Raw genomic sequence first — 26,677 nt, forward strand, 5'->3', positions numbered from 1 at the left:
CAGCAGATGATCACCCTCTCCTTGGACATAGCTTCAAATGGCTGGGTCTTTGAATAACCAAAAGTGGAGAATTTGCATTCTTTCCCCCCTCACCATTCCCCAGGAAAACCACTTGATGTTTTTGGTCCCCAAAGTCCATTCTTGTCCAGCCCATTGTTCAATACAGTCCTTTGAACCCCCAGGTCTCACGTCTGTCACATCTCCCCTCCACCCCCCGAGAGGTTACAAACTAGCCCAGCCTACAATACATAATTTATTCATTTCATACAATGGACTACGAAGATACTTAAACTTAATTCAATAAGGTCTCCCAAAGACATGGCAGGAAATATCCATATCTTTTCACAGGAGTCTTAGATGGAGGGTCCCCCAGGCCAGGACAGTGCCAAGGCTTTGTCCAGACCCATGAGGCTTAAAATTCCCAGAGATCCAGTGACTGGGTTCCTTCCCAGCAATCTGGTGGTCTGCCAGCATGGTGAGCCTGACCGGGTCTGTGACAATCATGTGTATGAGGTATTTTTTCCCCTCATGAAGTTAATTGTTGGCCTGTTTCATGAAGCAGAAAAGCTGATCTCTCTTGTACATTGGTAACCTCGCCAGTGTAACTGTGTGTATTTATTCATTCTTATATGGCCCTCACAACTGTAGTTCTGACCACCTGTCACAGATATGGTCAGGCACCCTCTGCCAGCTGCCCACCAGCCTGCTGTGAGGGGAATCCAAGCCCCCAGACCTGTCTGGAGTCCAGCCACCACCCCAGCTTTTGGGGTCCCTAGGCCCGCTCTCGGAATGCACAGCGTCTAATTCACCTTTCTGAATGCTGGCACCTCCTGTCCAGCGCCTGAGCTCCCTGCTGACCCTTCAAGATTCCCTCAGCACTTGAATAACCCTCTCCCATAAATTCACACCAGAACATGAGCCTTCTGTTTTACCATTCAGCTCTCTCAGGGGGCACATGGCCATTGTGAAGCAAATAACACTCATAGGCATAGACATGCTGTGTTGTTCTTTTATACTTAGTACATATAAAGGGTTTGAACAGGGGGATTCCCCCCTCTAAGGAGAGTGCCCTAACTGCTCGATTATGGGAAAGAGACAAAGGGTGGCTTCCCTGCTTCCTAATTTCTAAAGTTTTCAATTCCTAGGACCAGTGCGCTGGTCCTAGGAGCGGATGGATGCCCACCTGAATGGTGTTCAGAGCCCTCAGCAATCACAGAGGTGGGAACGGGAGACAACCTAGACCTTACATGGCTGGGCTCAGGAAAGCATGAAAAATCTTAGCACCTCCATTTGGGAGGGTCTGGAGACAGGCCTGAGAAAGAGTTGAGAAAGTGAGGGAAGACACCTGAGAGAATTATGAGATGTCAGAGAGAGAGAGAGAGAGAGAGAGAGAGAGAGAGAGAGAGAAGGCCTTGCTGAGGTGAGGAAAGGGGAAAGAGATAAAACAGGAACACAATCCAGCCCAAACTACAGCCCAGTGGATGTGTGTTACTGTGGAACTGCAGGCGACTTCTGTGCTGGGTCCTTGCTCTGAAGTGAGCTGTTGTAACTCAATATTCCCAGACAGTCTCTACAAGGTTTCAGCTCAGGGGAGAATGGGCTGTGATACAGAAAGGTGACTGCCCCTGCAAATTGCATTCCTGCAGGGCTGATCAGGTTGGTCTTCTTCCCAATAGGTCAAGTTTTCCTTCATAAAATTTCCAGGGCTTTGCCCAGAAATGATCCGACTTACCTTTAATCCTCAACATGAAGCAGTGATTTCTCCATTGATAGAGACTGGGAGTAGAGAATGGGATCTGATTTCCATCATCACTCTGCTATCTCAGACAATCTCATTCACTCCGTAGAGACAACTACATTGCAGGGATAGGATGGCTGATTCATACCCCTGCTCTATTTTTACAGGATCTATAGGGGAAAGCAGCCTCAGACTGGCTCTTGCTGCTGCTCGGCTCTCCCTGGAGGCAGCTGATAATGATCACTTTTAAATTCATGGGAGAATTAACACGATGTTGTTTGTCAAAACAGTGTAAACATCAAGGCCATTGAAAAAAAAAACCAAATTAAATATTACTTAGATAAGTTAGATGTCTTCAAGTTGCCAGGGCCTGATGAAATATATCCTAGAATACTCAAGCTGATTGAGCAGGCATCTGACCCATTAGCAATTGCCTTTGAAAAGTCATTGAACCTGGGAAAGATTCCAAAGGAGTGGAAAAGGGCAAATATAGTGCCCATCTATAAAAAGGGAAATAAGGACAACCCAGGGAATTACAGACCAGTCTGTTTAACTTCAATACTCAGAAAGATAAAGGAGTAAATAACCAAGAAAACATTTAGAAGATAATAAGGTGATGAGTAACAGTCAACATGGATTTGTCAAGATCAAATTTTATCAAACCAACCTAATAGCTTTCTTTAACAGGGTAACAAGCCTTCTGGATTGTGGGAAGTTGTAGTTGCGGTGCATCTTGACTTTAGTAAGGCTTTTGATACCGTCTTGCATGACCTTCTCATAAACAAACTAGGGAAATACAACTTAGGGTATGTCTACACTATGAGAGTAGTTCGATTTTACTTAAATCGAATTAGTGGAACCGATATTACAAAGTCGAACATGTGTATCCACACTAAGAACAGTAATTCGACTTTGTGAGTCCACACTAATGGGGCAAGCGTCGACATTGGAAGCGGTGCACTGTGGGCAGCTATCCCACAGTTCCCGCAGTCCCCGCTGCCCATTGGAATTCTGGGTCAAGCCCCCAATGCCTGCTGGGGAAAAAAATGTGTCGAGGGTGGTTTTGGGTAACTGTCGTCATTCAACCATCACTCCCGCCCTCCCTCCCTGAAAGCGCCAGCGAGCAATCAGTTCGCACACTTTTCTGGTGAGTGACAGTGCGGACGCCACAGCACTGCGAGCATGGAGCCCGCTGCGACCATCGCTGCAGTTATGGCCATTGTCAACACCTCACACCTTATCATCCACCTTTTTCAGAGGCAGATGCTGAGAAATCGGGCGAGGAGGCTACGGCAGCGCGGTGAAGACATTAAGTCTGAGAGTGGTACAGACCTCTCGCAAAGCACGGGACCCCACGCCGTGAACATCATGGTGGCAATGGGTCATGTTGATGCTGTGGAACTGCGATTCTGGGCCCAGGAAACAAGCACGGACTGGTGGGACCGCATAGTGCTGCAGGTCTGGGATGAATCACAGTGGCTGCGAAACTTTCGGATGCGGAAGGGAACTTTCCTGGAACTTTGTGAGTTGCTGTCCCCTGCCCTGAAACGCAAGGACACCCGGATGCGAGCAGCCCTGACTGTCCAGAAGCGAGTGGCCATAGCCCTCTGGAAGCTTGCAACGCCAGACAGCTACAGGTCAGTCGCGAACCACTTTGGCGTGGGAAAATCTATCGTGGGGGTTGCTGTGATGCAAGTAGCCAACGCAATCGTTGAGCTACTGCTCTCAAAGGTAGTGACCCTGGGAAACATGCAGGTCATCATAGATGGCTTCACCGCGATGGGATTCCCAAACTGCGGTGGGGCTACAGATGGAACTCACATCCCTACCCTGGGACCGGAGCACCAGGCCAGCCAGAGCGTCCAGAGCGTCAACAGAGTGGTGCACTGTGGGATAGCTCCCGGAGCTATTAGCGTCGAATTCCATCCACACCTACCCTAATTCAACATGGCCATGTCGAATTTAGTGCTACTCCCCTCGTCGGGGAGGAGTACACAAATTGATTTAAAGAGACCTCTATGTCGAACTAAATAGCTTCGTTGTGTGGACGGGTGCAGGGTTAATTCGATTTAACGCTGCTAAATTCGACATAACCTCCTAGTGTAGACCAGGCCTTAGATAGAACTACTATAAGGTGGGTGCATAACTGATTGAAAAACTGTTCCCAGAGTCATCAGTGTTTCACAGTCAAGATGGAAAAGCGTATCAAGTGGGGTCCCAGAGGAATCGGTCCTGGGTCCAATTCTGTTAAATAGCTTTATCAATGATTTAGATATTGGCTTAGAGATATTTGCGGCCGATACCAAGCTGGGAGGGGTTGCAAGTGCTTTGGAGGATAGGATTAAAATTAAAAATGATCTGGACAAAATGGAGAAATGGTCTGAAGTAAATAGGAGGAAATTCAATAAGGACAAATGTAAAGTACTCCACTTAGGAAGGAACAATCAGTTGCACACACACAAAATGGGAGATGACTGCCTAGGAAGGAGTACTGCGGAAAGGGATCTGGGGGGTCATAGTGGACCACAAGCTAAATATGAGTCAACAGTGTAACACTATTGCAAAAAATCAAACATCATTCTGGGATGTATTAGCAGGAATGTTGTAAGCAAGACACGAGAAGTAATTCTTCCGCTCTTCTCAACAGTGATACGGCCTCAACTGGAGTATTGTGTCCAGTTCTGGGCACCACATTTCAGGAAAGATATGGAGAAATTGGAGAAAGTCCAGAGAAGAGCAACACAAATGACTAAAGGCTTCAGAATACAGATACCATGTCCACCCAACTATCTATGAGTGGAAGGAAACTGAGGCACATTGTCATCCAGATCCTAGGATGAGGAAATCAACATTGGCACACATGGACATACAACAAGCCAATTCCATTTGAGCTGAGTTAGATGTTTACACTGATTTTGTCCATCACGCTGAATGTCTGTTTTGCCTCATCCTGACACAGATGTCACCTCCAATTCCCCGCCTTGGGGCCATGTTGTATTTCACATTGCCATCTCCATATCCAACATAATTCCACTTCCCCAATACATCACTAGCTCCACCGCTAACACAGAGTACAACAATAGATAACAACCTCCAAAGATTTAACCGCCTGAAGATAGTTTCTCTAGTCACCTAGTAAACTATTAACTCTGAGTAGGACTGCACTCCTGGAATTATCCCTTTGAAATCAATGTGACCCCAGATGGAGGTAGGTGCTACTCAATGTGAGTAGGTTATTAGCATCTCACCCTCATCTAATAAATTGGTGAGGAACATTTAAATACCTAGCATGGCCAGATGGATGGTCAGAGGGATAGATAGAGGGGTGTGTATACAGATAGATCACTATCTTGTCCTGGATTTCATAAGGAGCCTACTCGAGTTAGACACCCAACATGCACCGACATTTGTTCTCATTCCAAATGCCAAATGCCTAATGAACATAGGCAAATAATGGAAGATGTCAGAAATGTATCTTGTCTTCTCCCTGTCTCCTAACACAAGAACAATGGGAGAGTCAATGACATTGAAAGGGAACTAAAACTGCTAAAAGCAAATACTTTACACAATCTCCCTATCCCCCAGCTTCCCCCAGACACCCCCACCCAACCCCCAGTAACCCCCAAATGTCTCCAGCTAACCATGGATACCCCATCCAGCCCCCAGTAACCCTCAAATAGCCCCATCGAACCCAATACCCCCAACCAGCCCCCAGTAGCTCCCAAACATCCCCATTGAACCCAATAGCCCCCTATCCCCAGTAACACCCAATATCCCCAGCTAACCACAGATACCTCCATCCAACCTCCATTAACCCCCAAATATCCCCAGCTAACCACAGATACCCACCCATCCCCCAGTAACCCCAAAATATCCCCATCAAACACAATACCCCACCCATCCCCAGTAGTCCCCAAATATCATAATCAAACCCAATAGCCCCACCTAGCCCCCTAGTAGCCCCCACACATCCCCAATTACTTCTGATACCCCTACCCAGCCCCCAGTAACCACACACATCTCCATTCCCACTCCAGCTATCCTCACTCAGCACCAGCTTCCATTCTTTGTGCCAGCTGCTGTACAGACACAGACTGAGCTAACACTTGCCTCCAAACTGTGCACTTTTAACGGTGTGATAAATTAAACACTGGAGCAACTTACCAAGGGTTGTGGTGGATTCTCCATTACTGACAATTTTTAAATCAACATTGGGTGTTTTTTAAGCAAACTGCTCAAGGAATTATTGTGGGGAAGTTCTCTTGCCTATGCTATATGGGAGGTCAGAGATTAGAGTAGATGATTACCATGGTCCCTTCTGACCTGGGAATCTGAATCTATGAATGTTTTTGGTTTTATTGAAATTTTCTGAAAAAAAAAAGACTGTGTCTATTGGGAATACAACATACAAACTGTAGCTCTATTCAAGCCAATGGGTCACATCTGTCTATGTGTCTGGCAACACTAGCACAGGTTTTTGTACATGGGCTGAACACCGGGGCAGGTGACACAGATGAATCAAGGAGAATACCTTGAGAAGGAGAGACCTAGGACATTGAGTTCTGATTGGCTACAAAGCACCCTTACAGAATCATAGGACTGGAAGGGACCTTGAGATATCATCTAGTCCAGTCCCCTGCACTCATGGCAGGACTGAGTATTATCTAGTCAATGGATGTTTTGCTATTAAGCCCGATTCTCACTTAAACCAGTTTGAAGCTGGTGGAGCAGCACGGGGTTCAATGGCGTTACTCCAGATCTGAACCGGTGTAAGTGAGAACGGAATCAGGCACAGTGACCTCAGAGGAGTGGCTCCTGATTTACAGTGGTCAGAGTGAGAGAAGCAGGATTCAGCCCTGTGGCTGTGATTTTCAAAGAAGCCTAATGGAATTAGGCACCTGCATCCCATTGAATTTCCATGGGGAGCTACTGCTGAGCACTGTGAAAAATATGGTCACTTAGATGTCCAAATGGGTAATGAGTTTTGCCGCCCTCCATCTCACCACAGAGGACCTGCCCATGGTCATACAGGGAGTCTGCGACAGAGCTGGAATGGAAGCCATTTTTTTCTAATCTCATTTTGGTCTGTTAACCACAAGATCATACTTATTGTTAATTATGGGTCAACCCTATCTATCTATCTATCTATCTATCTATCTATCTATCTATCTATTTTCCTAGTAACACTCATTAGGCTAAATTTCTCATCCCGTGAACTGCCCGCCGGCACCCAAAGGGCAGCGTAGCCAGGTGGCTAGGGTCCTGAACAAGGAGTGAGGCAATCTGAAAGCTACTTGGCTTTTATTCCTGGCTGTCACTGACCTGTTCTGTAACTTTAGGCAGCCACTGCCACCCTCTCTCTGTGCCTCAGTTTCCCCCAGTGTCAGAGGAGGATGCAGATAATTCTCTTCCACTGTGGAGTCCTTTGCAGCCCATGGGCATAGTTGCACTACTGCTAGGGCTAAGTGTGGTTACCGATGGGCTGGCTACTTACTCCTCATTCCCCCATACACACCAGTGCCGAAAGGAAATTCCCCTGGAGATCAGCATGCCAGTGACTTCAGCCCTGATGTTTACATTGATTTAACAGGACATGTATAATTAACTCCCCAAATCCCTGCAATTTCAGGGATCATTAACTCTCAAAGGGGAGCCCTGAAGCAGAAAGACCTGGGGGGAGGCTCCTTTCTCTTATTAACCCTACAAGAACCCAGAGCTGGAGGCATTTCACTTAATGCACAGAGTCAAGTTCCACTGGGAGCCTGGAGACATCCTGCAGAGTGAGTGAGAGCGTGCAGAGACTAAGAGGAGGGGTTAGATCCCGCTCCCCAGACCCAGTCACCTTCAGCAGAGAGGTTGCTGCTTCACACTCAGGATCGAAGGTAAATGTTACCACCCTTGGGGCAAACCCTGAGGCCCTGAATCACTTGTTGCTCGGTTTCCAGATGCTAAAATTCCCATCACCGAGCAGGACCAGTGGGTGTTTCCCCTGCGTTTGGATTTCAGGATCTGTGTCTTTTCCGGCAGAGAATCTTGTTTACCAAAAGGAGATATCCATTCACCCATCCGTGTCCCCATGCACCCACCCATCCACCCCAGTCAGTGAGATTGGGGGACCTCAGTGCTGCTCGGGAGGCATCCCGAGTTGATGGGAAATCCACACCAGTTCGGAAAGAGCAGCCTCATCTGTCCCACCAGGCACAGGGGTTGCTTGTGCATTTCCGGCTCTCCCTCGTTTCTCTGCTCTCTCCTGGATGTGTCTGCGCTGATCCCAATGTGGCTGAACTGAGACACTGCAGAGCGGCTGGGAGAACTCAGTTACGGCTCAGAACTCACTGCAGCGGAGTCCATCAGCCAGTCCATGCCCCGAGACTCACCCGGATCAGATGGTGTATAGGGTGCAGTTGGGGGCAGAACCTGGGGAAATGGGATTGTGTCCAATCGGGCTGACTCCTTTGCGTGTTGGGGCCAAGGCTGGATTAACTTTTTGTGGGCCTGGTGCCAAACATATTTGTGGGCCCCCATGGGGGAAGGTGCAGGGGGGCGGGATGGTCAGTCTCCAGAGTGAAGGGCGGGCTGGGGGCAATGAGGCACAGCGTGGCGGGAGCAGCCCCGCTCTGGGCAGCCCAGCAGGAGGGCACTGTTTACAAACCTGCAGCTGCCAGACGCACACTGGCCTGCCCAGCCCTGTGCTGCCAGCATGCCCCTTCCCTTGAGGGCAGGCCCGCACCACACCACCCCCTGCCCAGTGCCCCACCCTTATGCCCATCACCCCCTCACCCAGAGACCACCACCACAGACCTCTATGCCCAGCCCCCACTCCTCCCAGAGACCTCCCCCACTGGCCTCCCACCACAACTGCACAACATCCTGAACACCACACCGCTCACCCAGTGCCCCCTGCCCATAGACCTCCCCACGTCCCACCACCCTCCTCACAGTCCCACCATCACAGCTGCACAGCACCCCATAGTCCTGAGGGGATTCTGCACCAAACAATTAAACATTCTGTGAACAATATTTTAAAATTCTGCAAATTTTTATTTGTCAATAAATAGATGTGGAGGCTGCAACATGGCAGTGGGGAGCACTGGCCACTGGTTGCATGGAGGTGGGAAATCACCCTGCAGCCTCCCCCCACCCCACCCTGGGACAGGGACTTGGCAGTGAGGCTGCACCTGACCCTGACACAGTGGAAGGGCCAGGCCTGCCCCAGAAACACCCTGAGGCCCTGCCCCCCTGTGCCAGGTGCACCAGGTGTGGGTGAGCAGGCTCAGCCTGGCAGCAGGATCCAAGTGCAGAGGGATAGAGTGTGGGGGGATTGAGGTGGGGGTAAGAGAGTTCTCTGTGGGGCAATCTGGGTGTGGGCAGCTCAGTGGGAGATCTGGATGCACAGAAGCTCATTGTGGGGTTCCAGGTGCAGGGGCAATGGGATTCTGCAGGGGATCGAGGTGAAGGTGTTTGGGGCTCAGCAGGGGGGGTCTAGGTGCAGGGTGGGGTTCATTTGGCTGGGGGTCCAGGTGCAGGTGGTTGGGGCTCAGTGGGGAGGGTGTCTGGGGGGCTCATTGGGGTGGTACATATGCAGAGGAGGTGGGGCTTGTCAAGGTGAGGGTTTGATGGGCCGGATTAACAGGGGAGCCCCAGCTTCTGCCAAGGGGATGCTGCATGCTGGGCTCCAGCTTCCCCCCTGTCCCCGCTTCTCTCATCCCCTTCTCTTCCCCATCCCATGCCCCTTCCCATCCCATCCCCTTTGTCCCCACTGCCTGTTTCCCCCAGCCACCGCTTCCCCACATCCCCTTCTCTTCCCCATCCCATGCTCCTTCCTCACTGCCCCATCTCCTCCCCACCCCTCCCCACTGCCTCTTTCCCCCAGCCCCTGCTTCCCCCGCCCCTGCTTCCCCTGCCCCCTTCTCTTCCCCATCCCATACCCCTTCCCCATCGCTCCATCTCCTCCCCACTGCCTTTTTCCCCCTGTCCCTTCTTCCCGAATCACCGTCTCTTCTTCCCCATCCCATGCCCCTTCCCCACCACTCCATCTCCTCCCCATCCCACCCCCTTCCTTCCCCACTGCTTCTTCCCCCCTGTCCCCGCTTCCTCATCCCTTTCTCTTCCCCATCCCATGCTCCTTCCCCACTGCCCCATCTCCTCCCTACTCCACCCCCTTCATCCCCACTGCCTCTTTCCCCCAGCCCCCGCTTCTCTTCCCCATCCCATGCCCATTCCCCATCACTCCATCTCCTCCCTAGGCTTGGGGGGGTAGGAGGGAAACCAACCCCCAGCAATCACCGGTGAGGTGGAGCAGGTTGGGGCCGGGTCACTCCACTTCCTGCCGCTCGGTGATCGTAGTGTGGGCCTGACCCCTACTGCAGTCCCCCAGGATGCGTAACTCAGGGGAGGGGGCATGTGGGGGAAGGGGTGGAGTGGGAGCGGGGCTGAGGCAGAGCAGGGGGGGGAATAGGTGGTGGGGCGGAGGCCATGGGAAAGAGGTGGAGCAGGGGTGGGGGCTTTTGGGAAGAGGCGGGGTGGGGTCAGCTTTCCTGGCCGGCTCAGCCAGCCGGGGGATCGGGCCAGCCAGGGACCCTTCTGATTGTGGGCCAGGCACCATGGCACCACTGGCACCAATGTAAACCCGGTACTGGTTGAGGCCAGGGCTGGATTTCCCATTAGGCACGTGCCTGGGGGTGCTGGCATTCTAGGAACACCTAAAAAAATTAAATGTTGCTGCTCCCGGGACCGGCATGGGGCGGGGGTGGGGCTGGGGCCAGCTGAGGGGGAGAAACGGCCCATGCAGCCCTGCTGGAATGCCCCTCACTCAGCCCAGCAGACAGAGTCACTTCCCAGTGGAGCCGGGAGGCAGGGCTTGGGAAAGTGGGTCTCTGGGCGGACTCTGGGCAGTGAAGCGATGGGAAGTGCTGGACAGTGAAGGGGTGGGGGGCACTGGGAAGTTGTGGTGGGGCTGTGCAGGGTGTGCTGGGCAGGGGGAGGTCTGATTGAATTAGGGGTAGAACCTGCCCAGCCATCCGGACGCTCTGGCGCTGCTGGCACTAGGTCCTGCCTCCTTCCTTGCAGGAGACCAGGATGGGAGCCAACGGGCAGCTAAGATGTACTGAGCATTCTCCAAACCAGGGATAGTGCAATGCAATCCCCAGCACATGGATACAGCAGAGGGAAGCAGGCAGCTGCCACATCCGACTGCATCTCCTCCCTCCCTCTGCCTCTTGGCAGGGACTGAAGTGGGTGGCAGATGGGGTGAAACAGGCTCATGTGCTGTGTCCATCCCAACCCTTTCAAGGGCTAGGGAAGCACTAGGGGCTGGAGGGCCATGGAGTCCCTGATACAAGAGGTTCTACTAGTATGATAAAGGCCAGTCGTTCCCCTCTTTTATATTCCCCAGCCTGGGCCCTGAAAGGCATTAGTGAGCAGAGTGAGCACGGTGCAGATGGGGGAATGGCAAGAGACTAGACCACCTTTGCAGGGGTCTTGAGAACAAGGAGCCAGCTGGGAGCTGGGGGCAGAGTCATGACCCCTTTCCAGAACTCAGGGTGCACGGGACACATGTAGGGGAATGTGTCCTGTGAAGGGAATGGGGGCAGAACAAGGGGTGGCACCTGGGCAGGTTGGGGGGGGCAAAACACATGCTGGCCAAAAAAATAATGTGTGTTTTTGGGAGGGGGAACAAATCTGAAAATGTCCAAGTCATTTTAATTCCACCCATTTCAGAGATAAATCAATGGTTTATTTGATATTGGCATCCACATATATTTAAGGTTTGTCTCCATAGGAAAGTTAGATTGCGCTAAGCTAAGGTGTGAATTTAAACCAGTATAGTTATGCCAGTTTGCTTCCCGGTGGAGATGCGCTTATTCTAGTATAAGTGTTTAGCTGATGCCACTTGGGAAAGGGTTAGTTTGAGTTAAAGGGAAAAAAAAGGGCCATTCTTATTCTGGAATAAGAGTATCCACACAAGGAGTGCAACTATACCAGTATAATTATCCCAGGCTAACTGGTAAAACTTTCTCATGCAGTCATGCAGACAAGCCCTTATTATTCAAGACAATGTTCATTTTTTCTTTGCTTTTTCAGTTTTTCTTTCTCCCCCCTTTTCCCCCAATTCAGTCTTGTTTTTCCTTTTCCTGTTTTGCTACTGAACTCTGTTGAAAATCTGTGATTTTGGAAAGTTTGTTTGTTTTGAAGAAGGTACATCACCAATAGGAATTTACTAAGTGTGTCAATAAAGCAATCAGACATGGGTTAAGGAGAGAGAATACATCTTGGCTTTAAGATCAAAAGATTGAAAAGATTAGGAAGATTTAGGTGCCTAATTGACTTAGGAACCTCGTAAAATTTTCAAAAGTATTTAAGAGCCAAAGTCCCATTTTCAAAAGTGCCCTAGGGACAATTTTTAAAAAGTATTTAGGTGCCTAGTGGGATTTTCAAAAGCATCTAGGCACCTAAAAGTCATTGATTTCATTGAGTGTTTGGCACCCAGATGCCTTTGAAAATCTGGCCCTAAGACACATTTGAAATTGGGACTTAGGCTCTTAAATACTAAGTGCTATTAAAATTCAATAGAAATCAGTTTGCTATGTGTCTTAGGCACTTTGGAAAATAGGATTCAGGGTCCTAAATCAAATAGTGTTCTCTGGAAATTTTACTTTTAATTTGAGAAGAATGGTAGGAACGTTCAAAGGAATCTAGGAGAGTTAGGCAAACCAATTCCTTTGAAATTCAGTGGAATTTGGTTGTATAGCTGCCTTAGGCTCCTCTGACAATCCCTGCCAAAATGACAAAGAGGGAACAAGAAAAGGTAAGTAAAATAAGGGATGGTATCAAATAGATCAGCCATGAACTTCTATTCACTCTTTTTCATAAAGCGTTGCCACTGAACTTTGTACTTAGCTCATTTAGGATTTATAGGAGGAAATATTTTTTACACAATGTGGATTGAGCCTGTGGAAACTCACTGCCTAAGTAAATTACTGACAGTAGGAGACAGAAAAAGATAATCCATTTCTATGGGTACAAAGGTTATTCACACCTACACTAGCTAGGTGAAAATGTACAAAGAATATCAGCTTCCATGCTTCAGGGCATAGGTCATCAAGTAACTGCCAGGGGTTGAGGATAAACTTTCCCTAACATGGCTGGGATTTTCAAAGTTAGTTAGGCATCCAACTTAATTGGAAATCAATGGGAGTTGGGCACCTATCTCTTGTAATTGTCCTCTTAAGGATCCTACATAAGAACATAAAAATAGCCATATTGGGTCAGAACAAAAGTCCATCTAGCCCAGTATCCTGTCTTCTGACAGTGGCCAATGCCAGCTGCCCCAGAGGGAATGAACAGAACAGGTAATCATCAAGTGATCCATCCCCTGTCGCCCCTTCCCAGCTTCTGGCAAACAGAGACTAGGGACATCACCCCTGCCCAACCTAGCTAATAGCCGTTGAACGACTTATCCTCCACGAATTTATCCAGTTTTTTTTTGAACCCTGTTATAGTCTTGGCCTTCATGACATCCTCTGGTAAAGAGTTCCATAGGTTGACTATGTGTGAAGAAATACGTTTTTTGGTTTTTTTAAACCTGCTGCCTGTTAATTTCATTTGGTGATCCTTAGTTCTTGTGTTATGAGAAGGAGTAAATAACACTTCCTTATTTACTTTCTCCACACCAGTCATGACTTTATAGACCTCTATCATATTCCCCCTTAGTCATCTCTTTTCCTTGCTGAAAAGTCCCAGTCTTATTAATCTCTCCTCATATGGAAGGTGTTCTATACCCCTAATAATTTTTGTTGCCCTTTTCTGAACCTTTTCCAATTCCAATATATCTTTTTTAAGATGTAGCGACCACATCTGCCTGCAGTATTCAAGATGTGGGCAAACCATAGATTTATATAGCAGCAATGTGATATTTTCTATCTTATTATCTATCGCTTTTGTGGGTAAAAAAAATCTTCAGATGCATGGAGTGAAAATTACAGATAGAGGCATAAATATACTGGCACAAGAAGAGAAGGGAGTTACCTTACAAGTGGAGAACCAGTGTTGACAAGGCCAATTCAGCCAGGGTGGATGTGGTCCTCGCCCAATAATTGATGAGGAGGTGTCAATACCAAGAGAGGGAAAATGCTTTTGTAGTGAGCCAGCCATTCCCAGTCTCTATCAAGCCCAAATAATGGTGTTAAGCTTGCTTTTTGACTGCCGCTGCACATTGAACGGATGTTTCCAGAGAACTATCCACAATGACTCCAAGATCTTTCTCTTTAGTGGCAACAGCTAATTTAGACCCCATCATTTCATATGTATAGTAGGGATTATGTTTTCCAATGTGCATTACTTTATATTTATCAACACTGAATTTCATCTGCCATTTTGTTGCCCAGTCACCCAGTTTTGTGAGATCCCTTTGTAGCACTTCACAGTCTGCTTTCGACTTAACTATCTTGAGTAGTTTTGTATCATCTACAAATTTTGCCACCTCACTGTTTACCCCTTTTTCCAGACCATTTATGAATATGTTGAATAGGACTAGTCCCACTACAGACCCCTGGGTGACCCCACTATTTACCTCTCTCCATTCTGAAAACTGACCGTTTATTCCTATCCTTTGTTTCCTATCTTTTAACCAGTTATCAATCCATGAGAGGACCTTCCCTTTTATCCCATGACAGCTTACTTTGCTTAAGAGCCTTTGGTGAGGGATCTTGTTAATTGCTTTCTGAAAATCTAAGTACACTATGTCCACTGGATCCCCCTTGTCCATGTGCTTGTTGACTCCCCTCAAATAATTCTAGTAGATTGGTGAGGTATGATTTCCCTTTACAAAAACCAAGTTGACTCTTCCCCATCAAGTTATGTTCATCTATGTGTCTGACAATTCTGTTTTTTGTTTACTAAACTTTCAACCAATTTGCCCTTTACTAAAGTCAGGCTTACAGGCCTGTAATTGCCGGGATCACCTCTGGAACCCTTTTAAAAAATTGGCGCCACATTAGCTATCCTCCAGTCCTTTGGTACAGAAGCTGATTTAAATGATAGGTTACAAACCACAGTTCTGCAATTTCACATTTGGGTTCCTTCAGAACTCTTGGGTGAATACCATCTGATCCTGGTGACTTAGTACTGTTTAATTATCAATTTGTTCCAAAACCTCCTCTAATTATACCTCAATCTGAGACAGTTCCTAAGATTTGTCACCTAAAAAGAATGGCTCAAATTTTGGAATCTCTCTCACATCCTCAGCTGTGAAGACAGATGCAAAGAATTCGTTGAGTTTGTCTTCAATGGCCTTATTGTCATTTAGTGCTCCTTTACCATCTTGATCGTCCAGTGGCCCCACTGGTTGTTTAGCAGGCTTCCTGCTTCTGATGTACTTAAAAAAAATGGCTATTACTTTTTGAGTCTTTGGCTTGCTGTTCTTCAAATTCTTTTTTGGCCTTCCTAATTATATTTTTACACTTCACTTGCCAGAGTTTATGCTCCATCCTTTCTATTTTCTTCACTAAGATTTAACTTCCACTTTTTAAAGGATGCCTTTTTGCCTCTCACTGCTTCTTTTACATGCTCATCTATAGAATCGGCTTCTAGCTACTGATGGAGACAACATACAAGACAATAAGAAACTATTGCCTGATGTGGTGTGGAAATTGTTACATTCCTGTTTCCTTACAACATTTTAAAACGATTATTAACTTAGTCCTGGAAGAGTGGGGTGGGGGACTGAGTTTGCTTCTTGGCCATTTGAAGGTGAACTGGCTAAATATTGATTCTAGTTATTCTGGTATATTTGTATATTGTTATTACTTTTCTTTATTGAGGTTGCTGCATTGAATGGAGGAAAGAAAGTGGGGAAATCAGACGTTGATCAGAGAATTCATCCTCCTGGGATTGGGGAATATCCCTGAAGTGCAAGTTCTTCTCTTCCTGTTGTTCCTAGCAATCTACATTGTGACCATGTCTGGGAACATTCTCATCATTGCCCTAGTTATGGCTAATCGACGCCTTCATACCCCCATGTACTTCTTCCTGTGGAACTTGTCCTGCTTGGAGACCTGCTACAGTTCCACAATCCTTCCCAGGATGCTGGCCAGTATGCTGACTGGGGAAAGAACCATTTCTGTTAGCGGCTGCATCACGCAACTTCATTTTTTTGGTTTCCTGGCAGCTACAGAATGTTACCTGCTAGCAGCGATGTCTTATGATCGGTATCTAGCAATATGCAAACCACTGCAATATGCCATCTGCATGAATGGTAGGAACTGCCTCTGGCTGGTGTCTGGGTCTTGGATCAGTGGATTTCTGGGCAGTACAATAATGACATTTTTGGTGTCAAAATTAACTTTCTGTGGCCCAAATGAAATTGACCATTTCTTTTGCGATTTCACCCCAATGATTAAACTCTCCTGCAGTGACATCAGCCTGACCACCCTGGTGACCCAGATTCTTGCTTCCATGGAAACCCTGATCCCATTTCTGTTAACCATGACATCCTATGTTTGCATCATGGTGACCATTCTAAGGATCCCTTCCACCAGCGGGAGGCAAAAGGCCTTTTCCACCTGCTCCTCTCACCTCACCATGATCACAATTTTTTATGGCACTATAATTATAGTCTATGTGATGCCAAAAAACAGTACTCTGAGAGAGCTGAACAAAGTGTTCTCCGTCTTCTACACTGTCCTGACTCCCCTGGCCAACCCCCTCATCTACAGCCTGAGAAACAGAGAGGTCAAGGAGGCCCTGAGAAAATTTTGCTCTAAGTATCTTGCATTCTCATGTTTTAATGCATTGGAATAATGAGTCTCAATTTATTAGCCAGGAGGCACTATTTAGGACACCTCTAGCTCTGGCCAACCCCCTTATCTACAGCCTGAGAAACAAAGAGGTCAAGGAGGCCCTCAGAAAAGTCTTCAGTAAATTCATTGGACCAAATTCTCACCAGGTCTCCACAGAAGTCAATGGAGCTATGCTGGTTAAACTGGCTGATTGGCTGGTCCATGGTGATCAGAAGACATCAGATGGGCTTCATTAAATGAGAATTAATCCTTATGTTTTAAATAGTCTGGTTGGGCTGCACCTAGGTTGAGGAACACTCAAACCATCTGGCACCACCATAAGAGAATGTCGGGATGTACTGAGTTCTCAGACAGCTGCATCGACTTTAGGGCAGGTATTTGCTTCTCTTATCACCTGTGGGGTACATGGGGTGGTTTGTGGGGGGCAGTGGGGGTCTCGGGGGGGGCAGAGGAGGCTAAATAATGAGCCCCACAATGTGGAGGATCTGAAACGGAGTAGGTAAATCTGACCAAGATTGCAACAGACAAGATTCATTCTAGGTCTGAAGGTGCTAAAATATAAAACTCAATGAAAAGATCATTTACCTGATGGATGTCCATGGTGCTTGTCTATGTAGCATTTTAATATTTTGACTAATATTTCCATTATAATGAAACAAAAAACAAAGACAAGTATATCACTTATTTGTTGTCTGTCTGTCTTTCCTTTCAGTTAATGCAATTCTCATAATATCTGCAGTTATGTGCATTAATTTTCAGACATCAGTTGTGGCAGCAGAGAAATCAAGACTGAAAAAGGTCAACAAGCAAAACAAAATGACACACACAGCACAAACATAAAATCTTCTCTCTATTCTGCACATTACAATTCACCAGCTTAAGCCAGCACATACTTCAGCAAGCATTCAGCAAGTGGCGTGGTGATCTAAAACACTGGTTTTCAACCTGTGGTCCGTGGACTCCTGGGGGTCTGCAGACTATGTCTAAGATTTTCAAAAGGGGTCACACCTCCATTCAAACATTTTTAGGGGTGTGTAAATGAAAAAAAAAAAAGGTTGAAAACCACTGATCTAAATACAAGGCTCTTGCTTTGAGGTCAGGAAATGCCAGCCTCAAATCCTTAGCCAAATCTAGCTGTTAGTAGGAAAGTTATTGCAAGATGAGAGATCCACTCGCAGATATACTCACCCAGATGTTTGACATAGGAATCACTTAGTGAAATTCTACAGCCTCCTAAGGTTCCTTTCTACTGTTAAAATTGACAGGTGAAGTTGTGTCTTGGCTTTGACTTCAATGGGACCAAGATCACATGCTTTGAATCTACTGCCCACTGGACAGAGCCTGGCCCATTGACCAAATCATGGGACTGAAAGTTAGGAGAGTTGGAACACATGCTGGGTGTGACAGATATGGAATAATTTGTTAATCCCATATCACGTTGGCCTGGTTCTTCAATGGGGTTTTCTGCACAAATGTTTTTGATTCACTGCTTCTCAGTGGGGGTTCGGGCAAGTGGTTCAGGATGGTTCAGGCAAGATATAAAAACATACACCTAAGGTGCTTGGCTTTTGGGGAGAGGTCTTGGCATATGTTGAGGGGTGTGATTCCTGGACCCATCTCAACGTTGATTGGCCTAGGGGAGAGGAAAAATTGCCACCAAAAGGCCTGCCTGTACCTCCCAACACATGCTTGGGGTGGGATTTATGCCACGACCTTAGCACTGATTGGCCGGGGGCATGCTAAGAGGGGTGTGAAATGTTTGACGGGGGTATGGAAAAGTTTGCCTGAGTGCATGAAAAAGTTTGACAGCTTGGGTTCACCTAAATTATTATTGTGGAATGGTTAATAGGGAGCAACAGAGGGTAATGATGGGGAAGGGGCAGCTATACTGTATAATGGGCACTGGAGCAGCAGAGGGTGAGGGGTGGGAAGGGGCAGCTATACTGTATAATGGGCACTAGGGGGGGGCAGAGGGTGGGGAAAGGGCAGCTATACTGTATAATGGGCACTAGGGGCAGCAGAGGGCGGGGGCAGGGAAGGGGCGGCTATACTGTATAATGGGCATTAGGGGCAGTGGGGGGTGAGGGATGGGAAAGGATCAGCCAGCTCATCAACTTAAGTGCATTTAGGATCAGATTCTGATCTCAATTCCACCTGAATATGGATCTCTGAAGTCAAAGCCTTTCCCTCCTGTTTCCATCAGTCTAACTAAGGTCAGACTCCGACCTGTATCAGTGACATTGTTCATACTGTTACATTTTCATTCCATCCACCCATTATAACATAGACAAATATCCTTCCAATAATTAAAATCATGATTCATCATTATATTTCATGTTCTCCCCATGTAGTATTTCGTGAACTATTGTTTTGAAAAACAGTGCAATTATGAGAGATGCAAATAAGGATCAGTGGGGATTGTTGCTAGCAAAGCTTTGGATGCACAACATTGTTAACGTGTTTTAGATTTAGGTATGTCTGTGTGATTAGCTAGGAAGAATAATTGTCGTCTTTATTTTGTAGTGAGAAATATAGAGATAACCTTATTCATCCTCAAGAGCTGAAGCAAACAAACCAATTCCCTTCAGGGAAAGAGATGACAACAAGAAGATGCTTTCAAAGAAGCATCCCACACAAAATGGTAGCTTCTGGGAAGCTGACATACGTAGTATTCCAATGTCCAAATGCAATAATGATATAGACTATGGATAAAATGTTCAAAACGCTGAAGTGATTTATGTGCTTAAGTCCTATTGTAAATCAGTGGGATCTAGGCTATATGCACGTGTGTCTTTTCTAAAGCCCTACCAGCCCTGCTATTGACCTAGGAATACCTAGCTTCTTTAGATGCCCACACTGTGGTGTTATGTATATTACTCTGATTCCCCTTAAATTACTATCCACTATTAATAGAGGAATCCTTAGGACCTGCTGCAGTTCTTTCGATCGTCTATTTTAACAGGCCTTCGAGCCATCTCAAAACAGTCCTGTAGGCTCAGCAGGAGATCAAGCCAAAATCATCAAAGTTAATAACTTTGGCATTGTCCCTTAAGCGTTGGTGGAAAGGTGGCTTATCTTTTCCTTCCTGCCTGTATTTTTTTTTAAGACAGTTGCCTGTTGAGTTAACCCCATATTGTCATACAGAAAACAGTCTCAGTAACCAGGAACATATGACATTACTAAATTATTACAGAGCAGCTCCGGATCCATGCTCTAGTTGCACACCAGTTTCTTGGGATGTAGGGATCATTGAGTGAGACTCTCTGGCCTGTTTTATATGGGAGGTTAGATTAGATGCTCATAGTGGTTCCTTCTGGCTTTTAAGTATATGGCTCTATGAACAAATGAAAGCCGCAGACACAGATGGCTTTGATTTCAGTGGTTTCTTAAGAGTGAACCAAAATGGCCACGCCTATGACGGGGGACAAGACATTAAGTGACTGCCTTTTAGGCTCAAAAACACAGCTCAGGGTATCACCTTTTAGTGTAACCTAAATGAGTTAGCTCAGTGTCACCAAATTCTCACAAAAGCCACAAATCTATTGAGAGATTTCCTCAAAGCCTCCTTGACCTCTTTGTTTCTCAGGCTGTAGATGAGCGGGTTGACCATTGGAGTCAGGACTGTGTAGAAGACAGAGAACACTTTGTTCAGGTTTCTCAGTGTATGTGTTTTTGGTACAACATACACCATGATTAGGGTCCCGTAGAAGGTTGTAACAACAATCAGGTGAGAGGAGCAGGTGGAAAATGCCCTTTGCTTCCCAGTAGTGGATGGGATTCTTATGATACTGGCTATGATATAGATATAGGATGTCAGGGTTAATAAAAATGGGGGAAAGATATCTATGGAAGCAAAACAGAAAGCAACAAGTTCTATCAAGTAGGTATCACCGCAGGACAGTTGGACCACTGGGGTGAAATCACAAAAGAAATGATCAATTTTACTGGGGCCACAAAAAGTTAATTGTGACATCAAACATATTAATATGGTGACAACCACAAAGGCAATGATGCAAGACCCTGCTGCTAACTGGAGGCAAAACTTGCCATTCATAACAGTTCCATAATGCAGTGGTTTACATATCGCTAAATACCGATCATAAGACATCACAGATAAGAGGTAACATTCTGCAGCTGCCAGGCCAGCAAAGAAATAATACTGTACAAAACAACCACTAACAGAAATGGTTCTGTCCCCAGTCAGGAGACTGGCCAGCTCCCTGGGCAGGATGGTGGAGGTGTAGCAGATCTCCAAGCAGGACAAAATCCCCAGGAAGAAGTACATGGGGGTATGAAGGTGCTGATCAGCCACAACTAGTGCTGCAATGAGGATGTTCCCAGCCAGGGTCACAATGTAGATCAGTAGAAAGAGCAGGAAGAGAAAGCTCTTCAGTTCAGGGAGTTTTCCAAATCCCAGGAGGATGAATTCCTTGCCAGCCATTTCATTTCCTAGTTCCATGTCTGCCATGGGTTCTACCTTTGGAAGAGAAAACAAACTGAACTGGCAGTTGAAGACCATCAGGGCACTTTTCAATATACTCCATCTATTTCATTGCACAAATTATTAGTCCCCCATCTCCCCTTGTGGTGATGTGTCCATATCGCTGATGCATCATCTGACCTTCTGCTTTGGATCATGCATATTCTAGTTCCCCACCTTCTCCAAGAAGAGATCAAACAAATTCTCTACCGATCCATACCCCTGACAGAACTCTGATAGTTTCATTTTTTTATTCTCATTGGTATCCTAAACTCCTAATATTTTACAGCACAAACAATCTCCGAGGCTGATCATGTTTGGGTTTTTTTTTCTTGTTTCAGGAGATAGACATTTACCATTATATACTAATAACCCTTAATGTCATCCATTTTTTAAAGGAGGATCAGACACAATTCTTCTAAGCTATTGAGTTGACCTCTCAATCCTGATCTCTTTCTTTATCTCCCTATCTCTCCCTTTTAATACACTGATTTCTCTTTACCATTTTTGAAGTGTTGATCATAATTATACTTAGGCATTAAAAAATGGAACATGAGAACTGTCTTACTAAAGAAGATTGGAGGAGTGTTTTGATCAGTGTCCCATCCCTCACAATGTCAGACATTTTCTCCCAAGGAAATGCTGTTTTTTAGTTGAAATAAAGTTAAAAAAATGTTTTGAGGTTTTAAATATTTATTGTTAGTTATTTTTGCTTTGGGCACTGAATTGGCTGAAAATTACTGAACATTTTTCAACCCCAAACCAAAACATTTTCTGTTTTTGCCTGAAAATGTTTTCTCTTATTTTGTGTTTTTGCTGTTCCAAGTAAAAATGAAAGACTTTTGCAGGAAAGCAGACCCTTTTGGAGAAAGCTCAGTTTTCCGGTCTAGAAAACTTTGGATGTAAATCTTTGGACCAGTCTTAATGTCAACACAAGACTTGGATTTTGATTTGAATCATCAGAATATGCCCAAGTACATTAGATCATCTATAGTTTCATAAGAGAAATAAATACCTTTGTTTCAGGGTTTAAAGCAATGAATATCTGTCTGGGATAATGAAGAAATGTGTTATATAATTCCTCTGCTTCCTCAGGAGCATTTGATACAGACCACTATCGAACAGTCTGACCTTGCAGCTCATAAGATATGTCTGCACTGCATTGTAAACCTGGGTGTGTAGGACCTGGGCTTGTGGACTCAGTGTTTCCATGCCTGCACTTGAGCATCCAGACTGCATTGCTTACAATGCCTGGACCTGAAATCATGTGCAGTCTGGACATACAGGCATAGGACTTCCCTGAAGTCATTCCTCTTTGAACTAGAGTAGATCTTTTAGAAAACCCAGACAAATTTATGTTAGCCCTTTCCTGCTTTTTGCCTTTACAGTAACTCCTCACTTAACATAGTAGTTATGTTCCTGAAAAATGCTACTTGAAGCGAAACAAAGTTAAGCGATTCCAACTTCCCCATATGAATTAATGTAAATGGGGGCGGGGTTAGGTTCCAGGGACATTTTTTTTGCCAGACAAAAGATATATATATATATATATAAAGTTTTAAACAAACAATTGAATACTGTACACAGAAATGATGATTGTGAAGCTTGGTTGAGGTGGTGAAGTCAGAGGGTGGAAGAGGGTGGGATATTTCCCAGGGAATGCCTTACCGCTAAATGATGAACTAGCATTTGGCTGAGCCCTCAAGGGTTAACACATTGTTGTTAACGTAGCCTCATACTCTACAAGGCAGCACGAATGGAGGGAGGGGAGACAGCATGGCAGAGAGAGACAGAGACACACACTGTGTGTGTGAGACAGACACGCCTTGCCCCTTTAAGTACGCTTACCCCACTCTAAGTACACTGCATTTTTAAGTAGATCAGTATGTTGAGACAGCAGGTGCTGCCAGCAAGTTCCCTGTGTCCTGAGCCCTGTTGTGTCGTCCCCCCTCCGCCCGCTCTGTGGAGATAAGGTACAGGAGTGGGGGGCAGGAGTGGAGGGAGGAGGACACCCTGACATTAGCACCCCTCTTCCTCCCCAGGCAGGGGACTCCCGGCAGCAGCTCCAAGGCAGAGGATGGGAGCAGCACATGGCAGTGCGGGGAGGGAAAGTTGAACTGCCCTGCAATTAATAGCCTGCTGGATGGATGCCACACAGGGAACTTAGGGGAGCAGGGAGCTGATAGGGGGGCTGCCAGTCCACCATGGTTCCAAGCCCCCACCAGCTAGCTCCAACGGGCTGCTCTTCCTGAAAGCAGTGGACAAAGCAGAGAGCTGCCAAACAAGTTATAAGGGATCATTGCGAAACTTTAAACAACCATGTTCTCTAATTGATCATCAAAATAACAATAAAACAACATTAACCGGGACGACGTTAAGTGAGGAGTTACTGTAATTCTTTTTCTTTTTTCTCTAGACATTCAGAGTTGTGTCTCCATCCCAGGGTCAAGATATCCAGAAGGTTTGATTTAAATGGGATTGCACCCAGTCTGCTATTATAGCTAGAGTTTTTAGCTCAGTGTTCTGGATTAAAAAACAATATTTTGACTCTGCAGGGAGTCTATAGTGATGACAGAAATAAAGACAGACAGACAGAGGAAACAGGGGAGCGGAGAGGTGTATGGAAATGGTTAGATAGATAGATCGATCGATAGATGTGTATGGGGATCTTTCTTTCTTTCCCCATACACCTCCCCTATCTATCTATCTATCTAAGAAGAAAGAAAGAAAGATCCTCATACACATCTATCTCTGAACCCTTCTGTATGTTTTACTGACCTGCTTGACATGTGTATCTTCTTTTAATTCAATTTCATATAATAATGGAATTATTCCTCATTTTAGTCTGGTCCATGAAATTATTCATATCAGTCAATTATTCACATTCATCAACATTCACAGTGATTCCGGAGAAGAAGAAGCATGATAAGACATAGCTTTGACACAACACATTGAATATTCCTAGCCTGTTAAAGACCATTCCTGGCCCATTAAAGACCTTTCTTCCCCAACACCCCAGTGAGGGAAGCCTTAGCTCACGTTTGCCACTTCAAAATCCCATGATTTAATTGAAACAGAAATGGTGGAAATGTTTTACCTTTAAATCTGTTCTACGCAAGGCTGATTTTCGGATGCCGTCCATTTCCCTAGTGATTCAGAGACCAGGATACTGGTTCTGCAGTTTATCTTCTTCCATCATCTGCTTCACGTTCTTCAACAGTGCCAGGAAAGGGATCTACTATGAGTATTCTATATGGTGCTATTTGCCTTGTGCCCAGTTCCTACAAGAGAGACCCTCTCCAGATTTCTCTTTTATCCCTTCTGTGGGAAGGTGACATCTCCCTTGATGCTTACCTTGATTAATGAGAAGGAAAACTCAACAACACACTAGCGCTGTAGATGGTACAAACACCAGAGGGAATGGAGACAAACTGCTACCCTCCGAGGAAATGGCCTTCCTTACTACATGCATGTGATGAGGTCATTGGTCACCTCCAATTATGGTGCTACAGTCCAAGAAGAGACTTACAAGAAACCTATTGCACATTTTCCCACCCAATTGCTATTTAGGAAACTCTTTAAAAAAAAAAAACAGAGTGGGGTCCCTCACCCATGTCTTCAGGGTGGAAAGAGAAAGGGAGGATGTGACAGCTGGTCATGTACTCAGTGTAAGATATCAGATAATGCTTGGGATTTTCTGACATGCTGCTGACTTTCAAATGGACTTCTGCTCTTAAATCATGTAGACACTTGTGAAAAGCTCACATATTGTATTCTCTGTTTCACCCTGGGAAGGATGAGAGAGGACATTCAGGCTGAAAGTTTTCAAGGGGCCTAAGTGAGTTAGGCCTTGCATTCCCAATGCCTTTTGATGGCATTTCAGTGTCTACCTCACTTAGGCACATTTCAAACACCCAGCCTCAGGTCCCAGACTTCTATGGAGACACAAATGTCTACACAAATCTTAGTGACTTCACCCTTTTCATTATCTATGCTCTAATATGCCTATCAATGTGGCATCTGGGAGGGTCACATACATTCATGGACTTATTCTCCCTGCATCCAAGTGGGGTAGGGGACTATTATTATGCACAGGGGAAACTGAGGCAAGGGGGGATTAAACAGCATCTCAAAGTCACATAGTGAATGTGTGAGAGAGACAAGTAGAGTCTCAGACTTGCAGACTTTAAGGCCAGAAGGGATCATAATGATCATCTAGTCCAGTGGTTCTCAATCTTTTGTACTGGTGACCCCTTTCACATAGCAAGCCTCTGAGTATGACCCCCCCATACATTAAAAATAAATATATAAAAAAGTAACATCATTATAAATGCTGGAGGCGAAGCAAGGTTTGGGGTGGAGGCTTGCAGCTCGTGACCCCCCATGTAATAACCTCTGCAACCCCCTGAGGGGTCCTGACCCCCAGTTTGAGAACCCCGATCCAGTCTGACCTCCTGCACATCACAGACCAGAGAAGATCACCCGCCCACTCCTGCAAGAGGCCCATAACCTCTGGCTGAGTTACTAAAGTCCTCAAATCATGATTTAAAGACTTCAAGTTACACAGAATCCACCATTTACTCCAGTTAAAACCAGCAAGTGACTATGCCCCAGGCTGCAGAGGAAGGTGGGGGAGAAAAACAAACCAAAAAACCCCCAAAATTAAACCAGAGTCTCTGCCAATCTGACCTGGGGGGAAATTCCTTCCGAACCCTAAATATTGTGGTCAATTAAACCCTGAGCATGTGGGCAAGACCCACCAGTCAGACACCTGGGTAAGAATTCTCTGTAGTAATTCACAGACTATGACAGAAAAAATAGGTTATCTTCTCAAAGAAAGAGATTGGGTTAGTCTGACATGACTTACCTTTAGTAAAACCATAATGTATTTGATCCCATTTACAGTTTACCTCTATGACTTTAATTACCCTCTCTTTCAATATTTGTTCTAAGAGCCTGCAAACAATTGAGATCAAACTAACAGGCATGTAGATCCTGAATTATTTCCCCCCCCCTTTTCTTATATAGTTTCTATATTTGCAGTTCTCCAGTCATAGGGTAAAACGCCTGAGTATCTCAAGTTTCACTATCTTGATTTAAGCTCAGAACCATCCACCCTTCATTTTGCACTCTGATTTTATCTGAATTCACAGTATGGTGGTGTGTGGGCATGGAGGGCATCTAGCTGGTTTCCTATGTGCTTTTAAGCTCGCTAAAGAACTGCCTTTACCAAGGTGGGTCTTTCTATCTGCATCCAGTGGGGAAAAGTTGTAAGCTGCCTTCTTGGCTCGGTCATGTCTCTTACCTCCAGACTGGCCAAGTGCAGTATATTTTTGGGTGCTAAGAGCCCCTCGGTGCCAACTGGCAGAGGACCCACTGTACAGTGACTCAAATTACACCTGACACACTCACTACACCTAACACTTTGCTGTCATTATTACCCCTTCACATAACACAAGACCCAGGGATCACCCAATGAAAGTCGTAGGCAGCCAGTTTAAAAGAAACATAAGGAAGTAGTTCCTTGCACAATGCAGTGAACCTGTGGAACTCATAGCCAGGGCATGTTGTGAAGGCCAAAAATATAACTGGGATTAGATAAATTGATGGAGGATAGGTCCATCAATGGCTATTAGCCAGGATGGTCCAGAACACAACCCG

General features: G+C 45.9%; 1 protein-coding gene across 1 annotated transcript; it reads left to right on the forward strand.

Annotated features, from left to right (window-relative positions):
- Window positions 1-15,568: 15,568 nt before the first annotated feature.
- Window positions 15,569-16,537, forward strand: LOC113405805 (olfactory receptor 493-like). The gene has a single exon (XM_026647061.1). It carries the CDS (start codon window positions 15,572-15,574, stop codon window positions 16,535-16,537), a length of 966 nt encoding a protein of 321 aa, XP_026502846.1. The 5' UTR covers window positions 15,569-15,571.
- Window positions 16,538-26,677: the final 10,140 nt, after the last annotated feature.

The sequence above is a fragment of the Terrapene carolina genome, unplaced genomic scaffold (genome assembly GCF_002925995.2).
Source record: "Terrapene carolina triunguis isolate 2854851 unplaced genomic scaffold, T_m_triunguis-2.0 Scaffold51023, whole genome shotgun sequence".
In the NCBI taxonomy this organism is placed as follows: Eukaryota; Metazoa; Chordata; order Testudines; family Emydidae; genus Terrapene; species Terrapene triunguis.